Genomic DNA, 21,544 nt, shown 5'->3' on the forward strand with positions numbered 1-21,544 from the left:
AATCAGGTATGTCTTCAGGTAGCTGCTTATCTGATGTTGTGACTCATTTGTTTAAAAGCTGAAAGTCTAAATTGGGAACCATAGTGGATTCTCCTGGTCATTTACGTACATAAATAATTACAGGCAAAATATCTCAAGCTTTTGTTTGTGTTAGTTGGTTTACACCTGGCTTTTCAAAGGGAATAAATGACAGATAATATGATCATAAAAATGCATTCATGAACTTCCATTAAAGATAAAAATAGCCTTTTCACATTTGATTACTGGAAATTCTTCTGTATCTTCTTTTAACATCAGATAATGTAATGCACAGCTGTCTAGATGTTGTCTGTGGTGACTTATCATTAAATAACTTCATATCACTTTCTTAATCACAGAGAGCAGATTCATAAAATGCCATTCAGAAATTTCAAGTCTTATCATATTCTGCTCTTCATACATGCTCTAGTTCAGAAGTGGAAGTGGCATGAGGCACTGGAGTTACTCCACTCAGCTGTGATACTTTAAGTAGGTATCACAGCGGAGGAGCAATCTGCATTTCCACCGCAGGTGGTATGGTGGTGCCCATCAGCATATAAGCAGGTATTTGAATTGTAATCCTTTCTTGAGTTGGAGCACTCTCTCCCTCCCTTCATTGGTATCAGTATAAGCCACGTAATCAGCATGTAAGAATGGCAACTTGATCTAAGATTGCATTACACGTGCTATGCTTCTGGCACGACTGGCTTAACCCCCCTTAGTATGAAGCTATGGTGCTGCAGCATGTCTGTGATCATTTTTGTGAAGCCCTTGCCTCACATTGTTTTCAGCTTTCTGTACTAGTTGTGTGGATGATCTGCACAGGTTACACGTGTCTTTTCATGTTGATTCACATTGCTGAGTTTTCTCAACAGGGCATTATCATTTGGCTGGGTGCAGAAACACCAGTGCCTGCAAGTGAGTTAGGAACAGGGACGAAGATACGCTTGTGTCTGGGGAACTGGGCAGCCCCTCCTGCACGTGCATGCAGCAGCAGGTGTTTTGTAGATACTTCAGGTTGGCTGATGATACTCTGTAGTCAGAAAAAGCAAATCTACCTTACGTGTTTAAGAAAATGAAAAAGATGTGATGTGCTGAAATACAGACCTATAAGTTGGACAAGGCAAAATTTTAGGGAAGATTTTGAAAGAAACAATAAGACACAGAAGAAAATGGAAAATAAGATAAAAAAGCAGGTATGCAAGTGTAAGCTCTGATTGCTTTTCGTATGTTAATTGATTTTCCATTGCAAAAGAATAAGATAAGACCTATGCAATTTACTGCTGTTAGTGAATTATTGGTGCTTCTTTACACTGCTCATTATCAAAGAGACTTCACATCAAGTTTTTCACCTGTTCTTGCCCATAAGTATTTTCTTACATCTTGTCTACGAGAAAAGTCTCTCTGTTCCTGATGTAATTCAGGTCTTTTCAGCTTGTTCACTAGTGCTTTTCTCATTGCTCTCACCTTACACACTTTCTAGGTCATGTAGTAAATTGTGGCGCTCTCGTCCCAGTGTTCAGTGAAATAATCTTGGTATATATGCTGTCTCTTAAGAATGTTAACTACAATTCAGTTAATAAGAATCAGTTAGTCCAGTTAGTGTCTGGAGAGTAATTTCTTTTGGTTACAAAATAGGTATATCCAGAATATAGAAGGAAAGTGTCCATTGATCAGATGTGTTTTGGGGCACTAAGTAACTTAAAAAAGAAAAAAGGAATACTGGAAAATTATTTTTTATAAATCTTGAATATTTTTGAAACATTCTTGGCCTTTGTTTAACTTCTTCAAAGTAAAGAATTTCATGTCACCCTTCTCAGAGAAAGAAATTTGTGTATTTGTATGCCACACACACATATATATATGTGTATATATATACACATATATATGTGTATATATGTATATATGTATATATGTACACACATATATATATGTATATATATGTATGTATGTATATATTTGTATGCCACACACATATATATGTATATATATATGTGTGTGGCATACAAATATACAAATTTCTTTCTCTGAGAAGGGTGACATGAAATATATATACATATATATAATTTTAAGCGATCTTTATAATGTTTATTTGGAAACAACAATATTTACATTTTAAAAGGTCTTTCAGTGGTCCTTATCTCATGGTTTTTTAATTGCTGAAGCTAGCAGAGGTTTGGCTGTCAAAAATGTATACAGTGGTAATGATGTTGGGTAATGCGTGCTGGTATTCAGTAAGTTTATTCAGTAAGTTATTCAAACGTGTGCACAGAGCACGTATGTGCTACCTCATGTTGTCTTACGGTTTACTGGAAAGATTTTTCACACACTTGGTTTAGGGAGAGCTTCATTGGCCATGTCACCACTTATTAGGCAAGAATCTTCAACGATGTAAGTAATTCATATCTAGATGTAAAACCAATGGAGTCATGGGACGTATTATTTAGTCATTATTTCCATAATAGATAGAGAACAATGAAATGGCTTTGGGAGTATTAATAGACGTTAATATTTTTTATCTTTTGACATTTAAAAATACATATTCTCCCTGTTGAAGGTCATTTTAACACACATCTGGAAAGTAGCTTATTAAAACATAAAAGTTGCAAAGGAAACCTAAAGGCTGTAATACGTAATTAGTGGCTGGGATCCCAGATAACCAATGATTTAAGTAATACATACTGTTGATCTCTTTGTGGCTTTCTTTCTTTGTGACCACACAAAATATAAAGATGACTATCCTGCTTCATCATGTTTAATTAGAAAAAATATCACAGGACGTTTTGCAAGTATTTGTCCCAATTATTGTATAGCATTTTCAATCTGTTCAGAACAGCAATGATTTGTGTGGTCTCATTAAACTTCTTGTAAACACCAACTTTGTCTTTTCCCCATTGTGCACCTTGTATTCATTGATACACTGATCACATTCCTGTCATATTTTTTTTCTGGAAATGTAGGTACAAAGAAAATTCTCATCCTGTGCACATTTTTTAAGTTTTATTGTTGTTTGAACTGGATGGAAATGATTCCAGTGTATATATTTTGGAAGGCTGAGGGCATTTCCTTAGGAATATGATGCCAACAAAGTTGATGGTTGCCAGTTCTTCCTCTTCAGTGTAATGTGAGTCAGTTATGTTGGTGTGCTGGATATAGAAGCCATTTCAAGTTTTCTTTTTGTCAAAATGGGGTGTCAAATAAGACTTATTTCAAAATAAGCCTTAACTGCAGAATCACACACATACATTCTTGCAAATCGTAACAAAAATAATAATGAAAACTTTTAAGCAGCTCTGCTTATCACTTATTAAAAAGGTTGCAGTGATTCATAGGGTTTGTACCTTGTGCCTTACCTTAAGTGTCATCAGTGTTTTGTTGTGTTTTATATGAACTGTGCAACCATTCAGAAAAATCAATATTAAAATACTGACGTGTTGCAAATCATATTTTGTCCATGCTGTTGCAAGAGAACCACACGTTTTTTGCTTGCAGTTTTCCCTCTTTCTTAGTGTAAAGGGTTTGGTTTCACCCTTGCTCAAGCAGGGCCATCAAGAGCAGGCTGCCCATGACCATGTCCAGGCAGCTCTCTAACCTAAATTATACTGTGACTGTTTTTTCATTAAATGTGGACAATTTTCTCTTTGTTAAATGCAGAAGTATTTGAGCAGCAGCAACCTGGTTTAGTTGGATCCTTCAAAATACGGAAAAATGGAAGAGACAGAAATCAGACAACTTATTTTGAAGAGCAGCCATCAAATATTAATGTGCTAATATTTATTTTACTTTTAAACGGTATTTGAGGCATGAAACATCTGGAATGAGAGTAAGTTTTGAATATTTTTCCAAGTGTTAGGAGTTGTAATTTATTTTTATTTTTATTTCCTTCTCTGACAGCTCACTGTGCTGACAAATGTGTCCATGGTCGCTGTATTGCTCCAAACACCTGTCAGTGTGAGCCTGGCTGGGGAGGACCCAACTGCTCCAGTGGTGAGTTTTCACCTGCTTCTGCCTGTCTTGGGCTCTTTCCACTGTGTTGTCCTCTATTTTCGGCGGATTATCACTGATCCTGTGCTTGGTCTCCTGGTCAAGGCGTTTGTTTTGAGTTATCAGGTTACTATGTGTGGTCTGATTTTTTTCTTCATTTACTTGCAGACAGTGTTACCTTGTACCAGCACCAAATGTCTTGAGCTATTTTGTGCTCAGAAACATTCCAGAAAGTACAGATCTTAGTATCTGGAGTAAGTAAATAGTTATATTTGAACAGTAAAATCTCCATTTTTTTATTTTCTTGCTCTGTGAAGAATGATGGTGCAAGGTCAGGTATAAAAGCTATAAGTAAATCTTCCAGACAACCCTATCTTCCTTTTTTTTTTTTTTTTTAACCAGCTGTGTTCTTCTCTTCTCTGAATACTTCCTCCCTGTTTGCTCAGTCTCTTTACATTTTTCTCTTACTTCAGTCATCTTTCTCCAACTACCTTCTCTTTCCCCTTTGCCATGAGAGTGTGTGCATAAGAGAAGGGAAGCAAGAAAGGAGTATCGAGGACATATGTAGGAGGAGTCTGGGACACTTTGATATGGTGTCCTGGTTGATGTATGGCTTCAGTCACACATCAGCCAGCTGGTGGTCATACTTAATAAAGAAATTATGAAGGTGGAGGCCATCACACACTTGATACAAGAACATAGCAAAACTATGGAGTGAAGTACTGAAGTAATAGCAATGGATGACGTTTTTGGGCATTGCCATTTTCTGGACCCTCTGAATGTGAAACCAGGTGCTGCAGTCCAGGAGCCAGGCTGTAATAAGACAATGGGTCTTGACAGAGGGCAGAAACCCCTCCATAGTAGGAGTGGCATCTTTGTGTACTGTCTCTTCATCTGTCAAAGGTAAACAATTCATGGTCTGCACAAATTATTTTTTCCCTTTACCCAAAATAGAGTTTCTCAGAGTAATTCTGTATTTTTGCTCATTATAACAGGTTATTTATTCAGTCTTTCTATTCTCCTTCATAAGGTCTTTGGAAGTGTTATGTTTAGTCTAACACTAAACCATGTACTTCATTACAGTCAAGTTCAACGTAGGTCACTGCTAATGACTATCCACTTGAAAGGAATGTATTTTTTTTAGTCAACAATAAAAGAAATGTTTATAATTTAAATTTCACAGACCATATAAAAATATAATTCATAAAACAGAGCATATGTCTTGCATAGCTATTCTGCTACCAGTTTACTTAGTATGGGATTTCTGTAAAAAATAATAACTGTGAAAAACATAGATAATCAGCAGGACAAAAATAATTTTGGTTATATTTTCACCCTCTTTTTTTCACTTAATAAAAATATGGATTTTTTTTTTTTTAGCAAGATACTTTAGTGACTCTTCATCTGGAACTGATCATGTCTTGCTTTGGCAGCGTATTTTGTGAAACATGAGAGAAAGAGAATTAATAAATTATCATAGAATCATAGAATCATAGAATATCCTGAGTTGGAAGGGACCCTTAAGGATCATCAAGTCCAACTCTTGATACCGCACAGGTCTACCCAAAAGTTCAGACCATGTGACTAAGTGCACAGTCCAATCTCTTCTTAAATTCAGACAGGCTCGGTGCAGTGACCACTTCCCTGGGGAGCCTGTTCCAGTGTGCAACCGCCCTCTCTGTGAAGAACCCCCTCCTGATGTCGAGCCTAAATTTCCCCTGCCTCAGCTTAACCCCGTTCCCGCGGGTCCTGTCACTGGTGTTAATGGAGAAAAGGTCTCCTGCCTCTCGACACCCCCTTTTGAGGAAGTTGTAGACTGTGATGAGGTCTCCCCTCAGCCTCCTCTTCTCCAGGCTGAACAGGCCCAGTGATTACAGTGATTACAGGCCTGTCAGTCTCACGTCAGTGCCTGGTAAAATCATGGAGAAGATGGTTCTCGAACTTATTGAGGCTCACCTGGGGGGACAAAGCAGTCATTGGTCCCAGCCAGCATGGGTTTGTGAAGGGTAGGTCCTGCCTAACTAACCTGATTTCCTTTTATGATAAGATCACCCGTATGATGGACCAAGGGAAACCAGCTGATGTGATTTTTTTGGACTTCAGCAAGGCTTTTGACACGGTTTCCCATAGGATCCTACTGGACAAAATGTCCACCATACAGCTAAATAAAAACATCATACGATGGGTGAGCAATTGGCTAACGGGCAGGGCCCAAAGGGTTATGGTAAATGGGGCTGCGTCAGGCTGGCGGGCGTTCACCAGTGGGGTCCCTCAAGGCTCCATTTTAGGGCCGGTACTTTTCAATATTTTTATAAACGATCTGGATGTAGGAATAGAAGGTATTTTGAGCAAGTTTGCTGATGACACCAATTACATGAAAAAGAACTTGCTATTTTAAAATTATTACATTTGGTGTATAGTCTTTGTATGTACTTACAAGTGCTTCTTTTCATAAACAGATCTAAAGACACAGCAAATTTTGCTTAAAGCATAAAATGGAAAGAGTTGGCATTGCAATGTTATGGTAATGCTGATCTTAATCTAGTGTGCTGAATTGTAAAAGGAAATTGTCAAAAAAATGTTATCTTTCTTTCTGAAAGCCTTATGAATTGAGCTCCTCTGTAACTAATCAAATGTACAAAAGAAATGTGTATCACTATACAACCTAGAATGAGGAAATACTTTTATTTATTGAAATTTCAAAGTTTGAAACTCACTGAAAGGGGAGTTTTGATGAGAGAGGAATCTCTAAATCTCTCTTTGGAAATAATTCTTCCTCTCACAGGATTTTGTAGAGACCATTTCCCTTACCTGCCTGGTATAATTCATTCTGAATACATGTGCGGCTATTTTCCTGTGCTTCTTCCTCAGTTCACTGCCTTTTACTGCTTGTCACGGCAGTCTCAATAGCAAAAATACTTTCTGGTGTGAATACACAACAGGCCAAAACTGAAAGAGCCTTTGTTCAAGTACTTTTGAACAGTGTGATCTCTTGAGAGTTTTGTGATCCTCTGAAGGCTTCTGCATGACATTAGAGCTAACTGGAACTGCAGAAATTTGTTTCAGATTGCTAGTGTGGCCCTAGAAGGGGGGTAGGCTAAGAAGGGGGATAGTTTTGTTCATATGTTACTGGGATATTTGGCTTGGAATTTGTCCCATTCCATGCAGACAAATTTAAGTAAGATGTTGCTTTCACTAGATTGTCCTTTTGAGTGTGAATGCTGCAGTTTGTTGCTAACCATGTGTGATTTACTTGTCCATGTGTCTGAGAGCTACAGTGCAGATCACATCAAATTGTAGAGCAGAGAGTGGTCTTGGAAAGATAAGTTGAATCTCTGGCACTGGCTTTTATTGTTGCTTGCCCTGCGTAGATTTTCACATTTTGCTTTTAAGTGTATTTTCTGCCTGCTCCCTGACTTGATTAGTTTTAGTAACAGAAAAGCAAAATAAAGAGCTTTATTTTTATAATCATTTCAGTTGATACAGTAAGTTATTAATTAAAGCAAAATACATGTAAATTCCCATACTGTATTAATGTGCATCATATAAACACTTGATTACTTAATTGAGTAATGAAGAAGGAACAGTGGTTAAAGGACATGCCAGTACTTTTGTAAGGCATGTAGTGGTTACTGATGACCAAATAAGAGTGTGACTGAAGGGGAGAGACAATTTTCAAAGTGTGAGACACTAGCCAACTCTCAGATTTAGAACTCTGTTCATTTTCATGGACACAAATACCTTGGAAACAACTGTTTTCTACCTAAGCACAGAACTTTTCATAAAACTTCAGAACTAAAGATTTTCTTCCAATATACGATCCTTTCTCTCTTGGGATTGATTATTCTCCTTACAAAGGAATTTCATTTGTAAGTATCTGAACAACACAGTTTGACCTGTTGCAGCATCTGTCCATCTGCCAAATCATACCCTATACTTGATTTTATCTGTTGTTTCTCAGTTCTATTTACCCACTTCGTTTGAAACAATTTTTTAAACCATATGCTGTGGCTTTTGTGTTACAGTGGATTACTGGGTGGTAATTGCAGACAAGTGCTTCCTGAACACTGTAATATTCTCTCTAAAAGTGATAGTAATTGCATGGACTAAATTGGTGTATTGTACAATAAAAGATGGGTAATTAAGCTTCCTCCCCTATCTTTGCACACCACCACATGCTATGGTCTAATAAACTTGTCAGGGAATAAACTTTTTGGTAGACTCTCATTTCCTTTTGTGGCAACCTTTACATCCCAATAGCTTAGGTCAGCTGCTGCTTTCAGTTCAGGGGAGAGGGATAAAGATTTAAGTAGAATACTGTATCAATGTCTCTGAGGCTGTCCTCATTCAGTGCTTATTTCTTACCTAACCCTCAGCTCTCCAGCCTTCACGTCCTCTGCCTTTCTGAAAACCTTATATCCTGCCCAAGAAAAACGTATGAGTGGATGTTTTCTTCTGTGTGTAGAACGTGGGTCATGTTTTATGAATGTGACTAATTAAATAATATCTCCTTGGAGAATGTTTCCTCTGTGAAATGTATTTTTTTTTTTCAGGCCATTTTTTAATTAAAGGTATTACAGCCCATTAGATGGTACTTGCTTGCAGTGAATTTCAGTGGGAATAAATGGAGGAGATGATGCTAACATACATCTATCTGAAAAAAACAAACAACTATTTGAATTGGGATGTCACTTATTTACAGAACACTTGCATACTAGCAGAAGGATAAAAGTCATACAAAACAAGTTATTCTAATAAAGATTTATTGACTGAGCACAGTAGACAGATTAATGACAAATGAGTGGACAGAAGACATGTTGAATCTGTACCTTGAAGTGAGTCAATCAGCACAAACAGCACACTCTCAGCACCACTTTGAAGTGTTTTTGAACTTCAGGAGTGTAAGTTGATTGGTCCTGGGGAGAAGATATGTTTGTAGATGAAAAATGTGAACAAATACATGTTATTGAAAAGAAACATCAACCAACCAAGCCCAATTTTTCCATTCTAAACTAGATTATTGTTTGTATCAGATTTTTAAATTGTGTGTGTCAGGTTAGGTTGTTATATAAGAACATTTTTGACTATGGGCTGTGTATAGAAGTCTGTAAAAGTTGCTAAGTGTAGTGATAGCTGGCTATCTAGACGTGTAGAGCAGATCAGTCTGTTTTCCATTTGTAGATTACATTTTCTGACCATTTTCTTTTCTCACTATTGGAACAGTATTTTGCTGTAATACATAATATACAGACCTCATCATCAGTTTTGAATGTGTGTGCAAGTTAGATACATATGCAGCCTAATGTGGATCCCTAGTAAAGCAATCATGACATTCACTTTGTTTTTCTTCTTATGCCCAGTAGTCCACAAATAATTCCGTCAAAATCAATAGGACAATTTCTGAATAAGCTGGAGCAGAGGCAAAAGGCCAAAATCAATATTTCACTGGCATGTCTGCAAGGAATATAGCCTTCCTGATCCCCAGCTGGCTTGAGTAGTAAGGCAAAAAGTGAATGACATGTATTCCATTTTGGTTTATGACAAGTATGCTAAGATTGTCTATGGAAACATGAATATGCACTTTCTGTTCTGTTCTGTAATCACAGATTTGTTTGAATCATTGGATTTTCATTTGTAATTTAATTCTGTTGGTGATTAATAGAATAATATTGGGACTATAGTCTGAAGGCATGGAGGTAGAACAAGTAGCTTTATGGCATTAAGCAATTTGGCTCCAGAGTTTTATAAAACATGAGAAAAGAACAGCTTTGGTTTTTTCTTTAGTATTTCAAGCTGAGTGTTTAAAGCTGTCAGCTCAGAAAAACATCTTTGTACCTTTAAATGCACCTGTTAAGGAAAGGTACAGTAGCTCTGCTACTGTCAGATTTCATTTACTCTCGTGGATGTTTATAAAGTTTACTAATTGCATGAAAATCTCACTGTTTTCTTCATGGCACTTGGCAGATGCAGAATATGGCAGAAACTGGATCCCTTGGCATAGCTTGTGTGAGACACTCACGTGAGTTGCAGACACTGCCAGTTTCTCAGTGGAGCTTGTAATATCCGTTAACCCCGAAAAGGTGGATGTGTGAATGTTTTCTGCAGACAACTTTGCACCCCAGATAAAACAGCCCCCAAATTCCAGGTGCAAGGCGAGGTGCCTAGGAGCATCTCATACACTTGACAACACAACTTGTGTATCTTGAATGCTTCTAAGGCATTGCTTTCTGTTTTGTTTCTCAAAAACATTTGAACTGAGAGCTTGCAAGATACACATAGAGAGCCTAGTTCTTCCTTAATTTTTCTAAGCCATTCAACAGGCAGTAGGAATAAGTTCTGGTTTTAATCACATGCTGGTGCTACAGAAGGTTAATTCACAGAACTTAGTAACTGCTAAACACACTAGTGAAACTGCAGAGTGTCCTGATGCGGAGCCATTTGTTTTTATGGAAAATGTAGAGAATTAGCTCATTCAAGTAACTTAGAACTCCCCTCCTGCCCCTCAACTTCAGAATGGTCACATGTAAATGCATTGTGTTAGCAAAAGTGACAGAACATCATAAACAGTCTTAAATTTAAATTTTTCCTATTATGCATATCCTTCCGATAGTTTTCACTTCCCTTAGGTGGAACTTCTATAATTCCATAACTGATACAGCAGTTTTGCCAGCTGAACAATTTATTTTCTCCTCTAACAAGGCTAGTATTTTTGGAATGAGAAACCAACCCACCAGCAAGTTAGGACAGGTGCTAACAGGGAGAACAGGTATTAATGGAAGTAGCCATCATGTTCATTGTCAATGGAGTCACTACAGTGGCACCACGGTAGGTCATATCAAAATTCCCAGGGCTACACAGAGGCTGTGCTTTTCTGGCGTACAACAATGCATTTTAAATTATATTATTATTATGTGTAAGATCATTTCTATAAAGCAAGTGAGTTGCGAAGTTTTAGGGAAATTGATAGGATTTATAGGATGCTTCATTTTTTTTCTGCTGGATTACCATTCCAGTCTGGAAGTGAAAGCATAAACGAAAATGTATCTTCTACTAAACTGAGTTATCAGTTACAGAATTTACTTAAACTGAGATTTACTGAAAAAAGGCACTGAAGTAAATGGCAATTGTTTTATTCATTTGTAAAAAAAAAAAAATCTGGATCAGAGAAGCCTTTCAATTTGTCTTTGACCAATTTTTTAAACTCAGCGTATTAGTGGTTTTACCTGAGTTGATTTCTTGGATAACCTCTGTTTGTTCCCCCCCCCCCCCCCCCAAGTAACAATGCAGAAGTATTTTTAGTATTGGTTTCTTTTCAGTGTGCTTTATATATTTAGTCACTGGCTCATTTAGCAGGTTTTCAAACACGTGAAGGATAAGTATAACATTTTTTACTAACTTAACAATTAAGATGACCTTCAAGTTATTGGGGAAAAAAAAAAAAAAGGAAAAAGGCTAATTTATGGTCCTACATGGAGATCTCTGGAATACCAGAATCATGGACAACAAGATATTTTATACAATGCAATCTTTTGTAACTTTTCTTATAGTAGTGATTATTTTTAACACATTTTATCTCAGTACCAAGTAAATTGAACACCAAGAGCCATCTGTATGTGTTTTCCCTAGCCATTATCCAGACTTGTGTTCTGATGTCCAAAGCACTTTAAAGAGTCTTCTGAAATTTATGGCATGTGAAAGGCATATAGTTCCAGTCTTTTACAGGATCTGAAAAACACATTTTCATTGTTCTTCCACTTCACGGATCAAAAGGCTTTTACAAAGTAATAAAATAAAATAAAATCCCTGAATTAAATTAAAGCTTAGCATTTTGAATAAAAATCCTTTCTTTTGCACAAAACAAAAAGGAAGAATGAAAAATATGCCACAGGGTAAAAGGCCTTCAATATACCAAATGAAATCAGATAGAAACAAAAGACTCAAAGGAAATTCAGATGTAATAGAAAGTGTGTTCTGAAAAAAAAAGAAAAAGAAAAAAAAACACTATGCATTTTTGTGTCTAGGTTGTAGGCATACTAAGTCTTTTACTAAAAGTCAATGATATTTTATAATTGTTATAAGTGATTCTCTGCAGGAAAAGATTTATCTTCTGATATGTATGTGCATGAATTTTCATAACATCCTGAGGAGGCTAGAACAGTATATCCAAAAATATATGGAGAATAATCTCATGTTTTTATTAAATCAGACTTCAAAACTTTTCTAGAGGATATTTTTATTCTTGTATTCAGAATAGCCAGCTTTGTTTTCTGGCCTTTTAGACTCATCTCTGAAATTTTTGTTTGTCCTGTTCCATGTTTACTGTCTTGCAATCTGGGCTGACATACAGGTTGTTGGCACTAGGGGCTTATTGCATCTTGTCAATTTTTGAACATACTTGGTTATTTATAGATTTCAGAATCAGACTTTGAATTTTATTTGGTTTTAATTCCACTTGGGAGATTAATTATCCTGCAGGAATGTTCTAAGGGAAAAAAAATGCCATCATCACAGCTAACCAAACCATAGTATCAGAGAATAGTTTTAATGCTCTATAAACTTTCCAGTAAGGTTGATCTGGATTTACATTAGTGACAACTTTCATATTTTTCTCATGGCTTTTGCTTAGTGAATCAACAGATATTGTTCTAAACACAAACATGCTCAGAAATAAAGATCATTAAGAGTAGCATCTGCATGGCTATGACTTTTCCTGTCCATATCAGCAAAGAGTAATTGAGGATCCATAAAGTCTTATCACATTCAGTTTTGTATAGACCAAAGTTACATAATGTATTAACATAAAATATGATCTGACTGCTGTTATATCAAGAATATATATTCTTTCCTGTCAAGAAGTTTATTGATCTGATTTTCTGACAAGATTTTAATCTGGAATATGGTGTATGCCAAGTCTTTGCAAATCTTCATATTGTAATTATGGCACTCTCCTTGGGGGAAAAGAGTGAACACATGTTCATGTATGCAACACATGAAATAGAACTGAATTTCCTTTTTCCTGTTGACAATTGGAAGTTAGATGGGGCATCTCTTGTTAATGGAGAAAAGGGAAGTATGTGTGCATTTCTTTATTGAGGTCCTCAGAAGGATAGATGAGATGAGTGGCTATTTCACCTATGAATGGAAACACAGCCTTCATAAAAAGTCATTCTGTCTTTACTGAGATCCATCAGATTCTACTTCTTACTGGATATCTGAGATATTAGTTCTATTAACATGTATTTATGTTAAGACAAGCATTTTTTTCACTTCTGTAGTTGAGGAAAAAGAAGTTATTCCAAATTCAAAACTATGGATAGCTTTTGAGTGGTTTATGACAGCCAGATTGTCAGTGGATTACTCCTTTAGATACATCAAAGTTTTCTCAGTGTTAGTCTGCTTCATTAACATCGTCTGTTCTTGGCTGTTAATAATCTGTTATTCCCTGATAATCAGAGTCATAGATGGTTTGGGTTGGAAGGGACTTTAACGACCATCTAATTCCCCACCTCCCCCCCCCCCCCCGGCATGGACCCCTTCCTCTAGATCGGGTTGTCCAATGCCCCATCCAACCTGGCCTTGAACATTTCTAGGGATGGGCATCCACAGCTTCTCTGTGCCAGTGCCTCACCACCCTCAGGGTAAGGAAAATCTTCCTAATGTCTAATTTAAATCTCCCTCTTTTAGTTTAACGCCATTCACCCTTGTCCTATCACTTCACTCCCTGACAAAAAGTCCCTCCCCAGCTTTCCTGTAGTCCCCCTTTAGGAGGAGTCCCCCCTTTAGGGGGACTACACCCCTTTTAGGTACTGGAGGGCCACTACAAGATCTCCCTGGAGCTGTCTCTTCTCAGGCTGAACAACCCCAACTCCCACAGCCTGTCTTTGTAGGAGAGCTGCTCCAGACTCTTGATCATCCTCTTGGCCCTCCTCTGGACTCACTCTAACAGGTCCATGTCCTTCATGTGCTGGGGGCCCCAGTGCAGAACGCAGTGCTCCAGGTGGGGTCTCACGAGAGCAGAGCAGAGGGGGACAATCACCTCCCCAGCCCTGCTGCCCACACTGTTTTTGATGCAGCCAGGATATGGTTGGCTTTCTGGGCTGCAAGAGCATATTGCCAGCTCACGTTGAGCTTCTTGTGAACCAACACCAATAATGCAAATCACCTGTGGACACTCCTAGAAATGCTACTCTTTTCTTATTTATATCCTCTGCTCCAAAAGACTGGAATACTTTTTAAACAGGGTATGTTACTGTTGATGTACTCTTAGTTGTAGGTGATGGTGGTTCCTGGAGCCCTTGTGGATGTGTTGTCTGTTCCTGCAGGGTAGTCTTAGACTCTTTCTACAAGAAAAAATACAGAATAGAAAGTTGCTTCTGTCCTAGAGAACCTGTCATTGAAGGAAAGGAAAGGAAAAGAAGTAACACAAAGCTCAAAACACATAGGAGACGAGGAAGGAAGCGACACTGACAAATGACCATGGCAGATACAGATTTCATTGTACTTGCTGCTTACATCTACTTTTCGTGAACTTCACAGGAAGAAGGAGTTGTAAGGTAGGGACATGGAGAAGGGCAACGTGACAGTTTTACAGCTTGGGGTTGTGGTAAGCTGTGCCAAGTTGTAGAGGAAACTTGAGAAGCAAGAAAGACAATGGTCTGAAAATGTAACAAAGGGGCTAATGTCATGGACAGTGTAAATGTGGTGGTTGATATTTGGATACTGAATGAGAAATGATAGATGAGGGATAGACCAGAGAGGCCATGAAGTAAGGACAAGTCAATAGATATCTGAGAGTCAATGGAGAGATGCAAAGGGAGGCGCAAAGATTTAGACTTGTCCTTGATGTGGCAGCCTAGAAATGAAGAAAGGACAGCCACAGATATTACAGGCAGCTTCAGTTTGTTTTCCATACTGGAGCGAGGAAAATTAACTTTCATTTAGAAACGGCTGTGATTCCTTGAACATATATGAAGAAATTTTGCTGACGTTTTGAAGAGACAGAGAGATAGGAATTCTGCATGTTTGCCACTGTTTATTTATTTTAAATTTGTACTTGACAATATTGTGTTTGCAGTGAGAGAGTGGTTTACTATGTTTCTGCCACTTGTGGAAGGGGATATTGTTTTAAGTTGTTTTGAAAGACCCTAACAATACAATAGCCAACTGCTGTGCAGTAAGGGTCTCCTCTGTTCTGACAACAATGTTATATATATCCAAAAACACACAACAGCATTTTTCTGTACAAAAGCAAAGAAATGTAAACCAAAATAAAATCTTGGTGCTACATGTAGGACAGCTGCAAAAAGCGATGGTAAGAAAAGTGAAGTTTTGCTGTGATTTTTTTCCTTTTACCTCCCCGTTAGCCAAAAAGAAAGACTAAAGGAGCAGGAAGTCAGATTTCAAAACAAACAAAACATTGTCTGACTTGAATGTGATGTTATAAAGGGAGCTGTAGCATACTTAAAAGGTAGTTGTAAGTCAGAGTTTCTAAAGAGAAATTTGTTCTGAAATATTCTTTGACTTGATTTGATAGCCTTATTTTGTTCTCATTATGGGCCATTCTTTACAGAGGTATAGAATTGTAGGTGATCAAGGTGGGCTTGTTGAGAATACTTACTTATTCACTTTTTTTTTTTTGCCTTTCAATGAAATCAACTAAAAATGAAATGAAATCAACTAAAAAAAAAAAGTCAGAAAAAATGACAAATATGCAACCACATTTTGTTAAAAACATCTTTGTTTAGAAGGAGCAGAAAGAAGTTACCAAATTCTTCATATATGCTTCTAATTATTATAGAAACCAATATTCTGTGATATAAAATATCAGGGCTCCCTGAACCCAAATTTGCAAGTCACCAGCCGCTCACAGAAACCATTTGCATAAAATCACATCTTGCCTCGTATAGTAACTATGTGAGTTAAAGTTATAGGAAATACACAACTTTAATTTTTCAAAGATGCTACAAAAGGCCCAAGAATTATAGCATTTTGCATCACAGATTTTAATTTCTTTTTTTTTTCCTTGAAAGTGTTTTGTTTTTTTTTTTTTTTGAACTTGAATCCTTGAGCTTCTCCCTGTTCCTAAAATCATCATTCGGCACTCAGTTTCAGAGAGCATTTCTTTATGTCTGCAGACTGTATTATCTTAGATTTTCAAACCATTCTTGCTTATTTTACACGAGGGTTTATTCAATGTGGTGTCCCTATTGCCAAAGGCACGCTTTCACTTTCACTGAGCATCCTTTTGAAGGAAAAGTTCTCTGTATGGTATTTGTAGCACTGTATGACGTGCACTGCATGCACCGTGGAGGCTAAAAAGATGCTCCCAGATGAACATAATGTATAAAAAGAAAAACGGCAGCAAGATGTGGCATCAATATCACAGTGTTGTTAAACATTTCCTTTGATGCTTTTTTCCCCAGTGGTGTAAGATGAAGGTAGGGAGGATCCTGGGAATCTCCTACAAAAACTGGTAGTGAGCGTTACAGCTAGCCGTCTTGTCTGGTTTAAGTTGGAAAAATATGGGGGTGAATACAACATATGTGAAAAGGGGAAGGAGAGTGACTTTGTAAGAATGGTGCTCTGCATAAAACAGCAATATCTGGCAAGTTTTATGTGAGAAATACAGAAAATTAACTCTGGTTTACAGATTGGGTTTTGCATTTCTGCAGTATTGAGACTGTTCCCAGGAGTTAGTGGGGCTAAGATGCATTGTCTTTTTGTTGAAACCATTCTGAAGAGAGGATTGCCCTCTCTCTATTTTGCTTCTATTTCATGCATACCCTCTGCTGAGACAGATGATGTACAACCTCAGCTCTGTTCAGAAGCCAGGAGCTGGCACTTCGGTGTGTGTGTGCATGTAGTGTTAGCATATGCGCGTGTCTGTGACCTTGGTGCGGTCAGGACAGTGGAGCAGCTATTGTGATTAAACTCCAGCTGACAGTCTGTAACCTGACGATAGTCATTAGCACAAACACTATCCATTCCACCAGATTAGCAGCTGTGCAACTTCCAGTCCAGCTTTCTCAGCTTCTGAATAGTAGGAAGCAGCAGAAATAGTCTGGTATTGTAGCTGGTAAAATTAACTTCTAAAAACTAATTAAAAACAAACAGAACTCACCACAGAAAACATTTCTACCCTTTGCCCTTTTCTTTTTTAATAGTAAACTGCGTATCAGTTTCTGACAAATCACTTTAATTTCCTATGGGGAACATTATTGATTAGCAGTCAATGGACATAGAGGTAAAATACATGGTCTATCTGTCTCATTCAAAAATACTGTTTTTTCCCATTAATCCTGCAAATTTCTCCACAGCTCTGCCCATAATTCACAGTTAGGTACTACACTGGTGACAGAACTTGCATAATGGACTGTTGCGCAGCCACACTATGGTATGGCCATCATGATCCTGGTGGGATGCTTCACTGTTGTGATGTAATGAAAAATTACATAGTCAATATTTGTTACCCACCTGGCCATTGCCAGGAGAATGGTCATGAGACTGGAAATTCTATTAGCAGCCATACCATGCTTTTTATTTTAATGATTTCCTGCAAGCATAATGTGAAGATCACGTAAGGAAACTAATAAATTATTATGTACTGTGCAGTACATGCTCTTGCAGTAAAATAGTCTAGAGAGGTTCAAGTTCACAGACACAGCACGTTCACCTCAAACATCAGTAAATCTGCAGGTGTCAGCAGGATGCATCGAGGGAGGCAGACTGGGGATGGGGCTGTAAAAAGAGCAAGGAGGTACGAGGCTCCTCTGCTTCACAAGTGAGGCAGTCTCTAGCAAGGCAATCTCCGTGCCTGGGTGTCTGATGCAATGGCAGATGCGTGGTGGATGGTTTTGGTCTGTATGGCTCTGAGACTCATTGTGCTGGTTCTACAAACAGCTCTGTGTTGGACTCCACCATTTCCAGCTGTTGGTGGAAGAACACAAGCTGTAATTTTTCAACCAAACACTGTCTGTTGTGTCTTTATATTATAGGGTGGGTTCAGGCTACGTTCATCCTTGAATGAGCTCTGCATGGGAACATCCATGATCTGTTGGTCAGTCTGAATTCTTCTGTTTATCAGACATCTCAGGACCTCTTTTTTTGTTTTTGATTATTATTCCATGAGGAATAACTGAAATTGAAATTGTCTATTTTGTTTGGGAGCAGAAGGATGACTGTTATCTGAATCCAGACTAATCTGTTAAGTAAAAAAAAGTATAGGGATCAGAGACATGCAACTGTCTCAGAAGTCCCACTGCCCTTACATATATCTCCAAATATCTAGTTTGCTGAGGACAATTTGAGGACTGATTAAGCAGATTACATGTTCTGTTCCATGCAGACATTGAAAATAAGTATATACAAGTTGTGAATGAACATGAGTTATCAAGGGTAAAGGCATCTTGTGACATGCTGTGTGCCACAGACAGCAGTGTGTTGTGTGTATAGTTCAGAACAGAAAATAAGCATCTTCAAATAGGTAAATGGAGAAACTTTGGCAGTAATCAGATGGACAGTCACTCTGTCAGTTTGAAAGTACTGCTGAGTGCGTATAATACAATGCCTTAGGTTGCTCTGCATTTTCTTGCGTCTAGTTGCTAGCAATATCTCCGTTAAGCATGCACATTCTTGTGACCTTTACTGGGGAAAAAAAATCTTAAGGAAAAGATTCTTTAAAAGACCTTAATCCCTTTTTATTTGTGTAGCCTAAGTGAACAGCTCCCATAGCTCAATAATTTCTACCCTGAGGATGTGTCTTGAATTACGTCGTCTTACTCTCGGAAAGCGTGCCTGTTCTCTGCCTGGCTTTTTTGCCCCAGGAGAAGACGGGGAGAACAGTGCTTGTCAGTCACCAAGGGGAGAGCCCAGACTACCAGTAGCTGCAATTGAGGCTTTTCTGTTGCATTGCTGTTATCAACAAAACATAAAAATAAAACCAGGTCATTTGACCATATGATTAGCACATTCCTGTTGAACTCTGGGTGACCTTAATCTTCCGGCTATTTACAGAATTCCCATGTTTCTCACTTAAGAAAAATTTCTTCCTAAACAATGTGTTTTTTCTTTTGATGCTGAAATATCCTGCCTGGTTTGCTTGTAGGGTTTAATGGGCTGCATTGGGGCAGACGAGAAAAGATGCACTTGAGTGATTGTGACAACACGTTGGATAACCAAAACTGTAACATCCAGATGTTTTAACACCAAGTAGTTAATTTCTATTAAGGAGCTGAGGAAGCACCACATAACCATTTCTGGTTTATAATTTTTTTTCTTTTTTTTCTTTCTTTTTTTATGGTTGACTCATAGTATCTTCAGTGCTCTACCACGAGCTATTACAAAAGTGCTATAAATTGTTACTTCTGCCCTTTCAGCATGTGACCCTGACCACTGGGGACCTCACTGCAGCAGCCGTTGCCAGTGCAAAAACAGAGCCTTATGCAACCCCATCACTGGAGCATGCCACTGTTCCTCGGGGTTCAAAGGCTGGCGCTGCGAGGAGCGCTGTGACCAAGGGATGTATGGAAATGACTGCCATCAAAAATGCCAGTGTCAAAATGGAGCCACCTGTGACCATGTGACTGGAGAGTGCAGATGTCCTCCTGGATACACTGGTGCCTTGTAAGCAGAGGGCGTATTATATCCTGGGGGAAGGTTAAGGCTTTAAATAGTGCTAACAGGAGAAAGAAAGTCTGGAGTAAATTCTGCCACTGAGTTGTTGTTCGTTCTGCTGTGTAACACAGGGAAGCAGGGCTGGCTGAGAAGCCGCTGTGCAAACCGTATTTCAGTGCGTCCTCAAGTCCTCTTGATCTGCGCTGCTAAGTAAAAGCCACAAAAAGTAGCAGCAGGAGCTTCTTTATGACAACCATGAGGATCGTTTGGCTACAAGTTTGGAAAACTGCGTTGAAACAGTGATTTGGTTTCGTCCTAGCAGAATATATTTTGAGCTTTGTCAGCAGAAGTGAATGAACACCAACCACTGCAGAAAAAAACATGTTTATGAAGAAACAATGCCTAGATTGCTATGTCTGTTTCCTAGTTGTATTTTTTTTTGTTTTGTTTTGTTTTGCTTTGCTTTTTCATGGATGCTATAGAATATTCAGTTTGCTTCTCTTTATTTTGGACTGCTTTCTGTTGCATGCTTTTGGCTAGAAAATGTAACAATAGCATTAAAAATGAAGAGGTGGCTGGAGACTGGGGCGCGTGCTGAAGTAACAGTTGTCTGTTGTGCACCAACTCTCCAGCTGCGAGGATCTCTGTCCCCCTGGGAAGCACGGGCCGCAGTGCGAGGAGAGGTGCCCCTGCCAGAATGGAGGCATCTGTCACCACGTGACTGGGGAGTGTGCCTGCCCGTCGGGATGGATGGTAATAACACTTTCTGAAATCAACACGGCCCCATAAAATTTCCATATTTGTAGATTTCAGGCAGCATCAGAAATGGATAGCCAATTAGTATAGCAAATGCAGTCTCCCTGTAGCCAGGAGTAATAAGAAGTGTATTTTAGCATAAGGGACTGGAATAAAATACTTGCAAAACCATCTGTTACTGAAAGTCCTCCAGTTCTGTGCTGCCTTTTTAACCATGTAAGATTCTGGAATGCTAAGGACATGAATCACACAATGAAGAGACAATATCCTTTAAATTTGGTCTAGAAGGTGCTCATTTCTAGATATAATTTGGTGCTTTAGGGAGATTATAACCTCCCTGGATACCTCCATAGAGAAAGGTTAATTTTTTGAAATTTATTCATTGGTTGTGGTGGATTTTTTATTTGTTCTCAAGTGTATGGTATGCATACATTTCCAAGAAAACACCAAAGTACCATGTTAAATGGTTAAATGGTGCTGACAGAAATAGAACATCAGATCTTGGACATTATCTTTAGACTTCCTACCCTTTTGTCAGTGGGTATGGGAAAGAAGAATTGACCTCTGAGCTACAAATGAACTTCCTCGCTTGCCTGTAGGCTTCCTTACCACAAGGCTGGCATGCCAATTCTGAGTTGGAAAAAAAATGGAGTTGGAAGGTGACCAAAAAGTTGGAAGTAATAAAAGCCCAACTATTTTCTTAAAATACAGTTGCAGATAATATTTATCGATTGTATTTATTAATAATTTTTTTAATGTACATTTCCATGGTGGGTAAAAAAAAAAACATTGTTCTTCTAATTATCTCACAGTACATGAGGACTTTTGTGGTGGGGGTAAGTTTTTCACCAAGTAGAGAACTTTTCGGAAAGTGGATGATGTCTCTTTGTGTGTTTGAATAGCACTGTTTACTGTCTCCCTAGCTTGGATTATGGTAATTTTTACTTTTTATTCCTCTTCATGATAGAAGAACAGAAATTAATGATAAATCTAAGCAAATAAATTTATGCAAATACTCAAAATATTTGCATAAATTCTTTACATTCTCTATTATTCTCAATGCAGCTAATGAAAAACAATATAGCCTATGAAGAAGTGATGGAAATTTTATACCAATGTGTGTCTTAACTGATAAATTACTCGTTATGTATCTCATTGACTAATTTTCCATTGT

The 21,544-nt window shown here is 38.0% G+C and overlaps 1 protein-coding gene across 3 annotated transcripts in view; it reads left to right on the top strand.

The window, feature by feature from the left end:
- MEGF10 (multiple EGF like domains 10) overlaps positions 1-21,544 on the top strand; it is a 101,961-nt gene that overhangs the window by 34,360 nt on the left and 46,057 nt on the right. For all 3 annotated transcript variants that reach the window (XM_048050532.2, XM_066987978.1, XM_066987977.1), the window contains exons 6-8: positions 3,913-4,005; positions 19,377-19,623; positions 20,247-20,367. In XM_048050532.2, the coding sequence (XP_047906489.2) occupies positions 3,913-4,005; positions 19,377-19,623; positions 20,247-20,367 (461 nt within the window). The remainder of the gene's footprint in view (positions 1-3,912; positions 4,006-19,376; positions 19,624-20,246; positions 20,368-21,544) is intronic.

Source organism: Anser cygnoides, chromosome Z (genome assembly GCF_040182565.1).
Source record: "Anser cygnoides isolate HZ-2024a breed goose chromosome Z, Taihu_goose_T2T_genome, whole genome shotgun sequence".
NCBI lineage: Eukaryota > Metazoa > Chordata > Aves > Anseriformes > Anatidae > Anser > Anser cygnoides.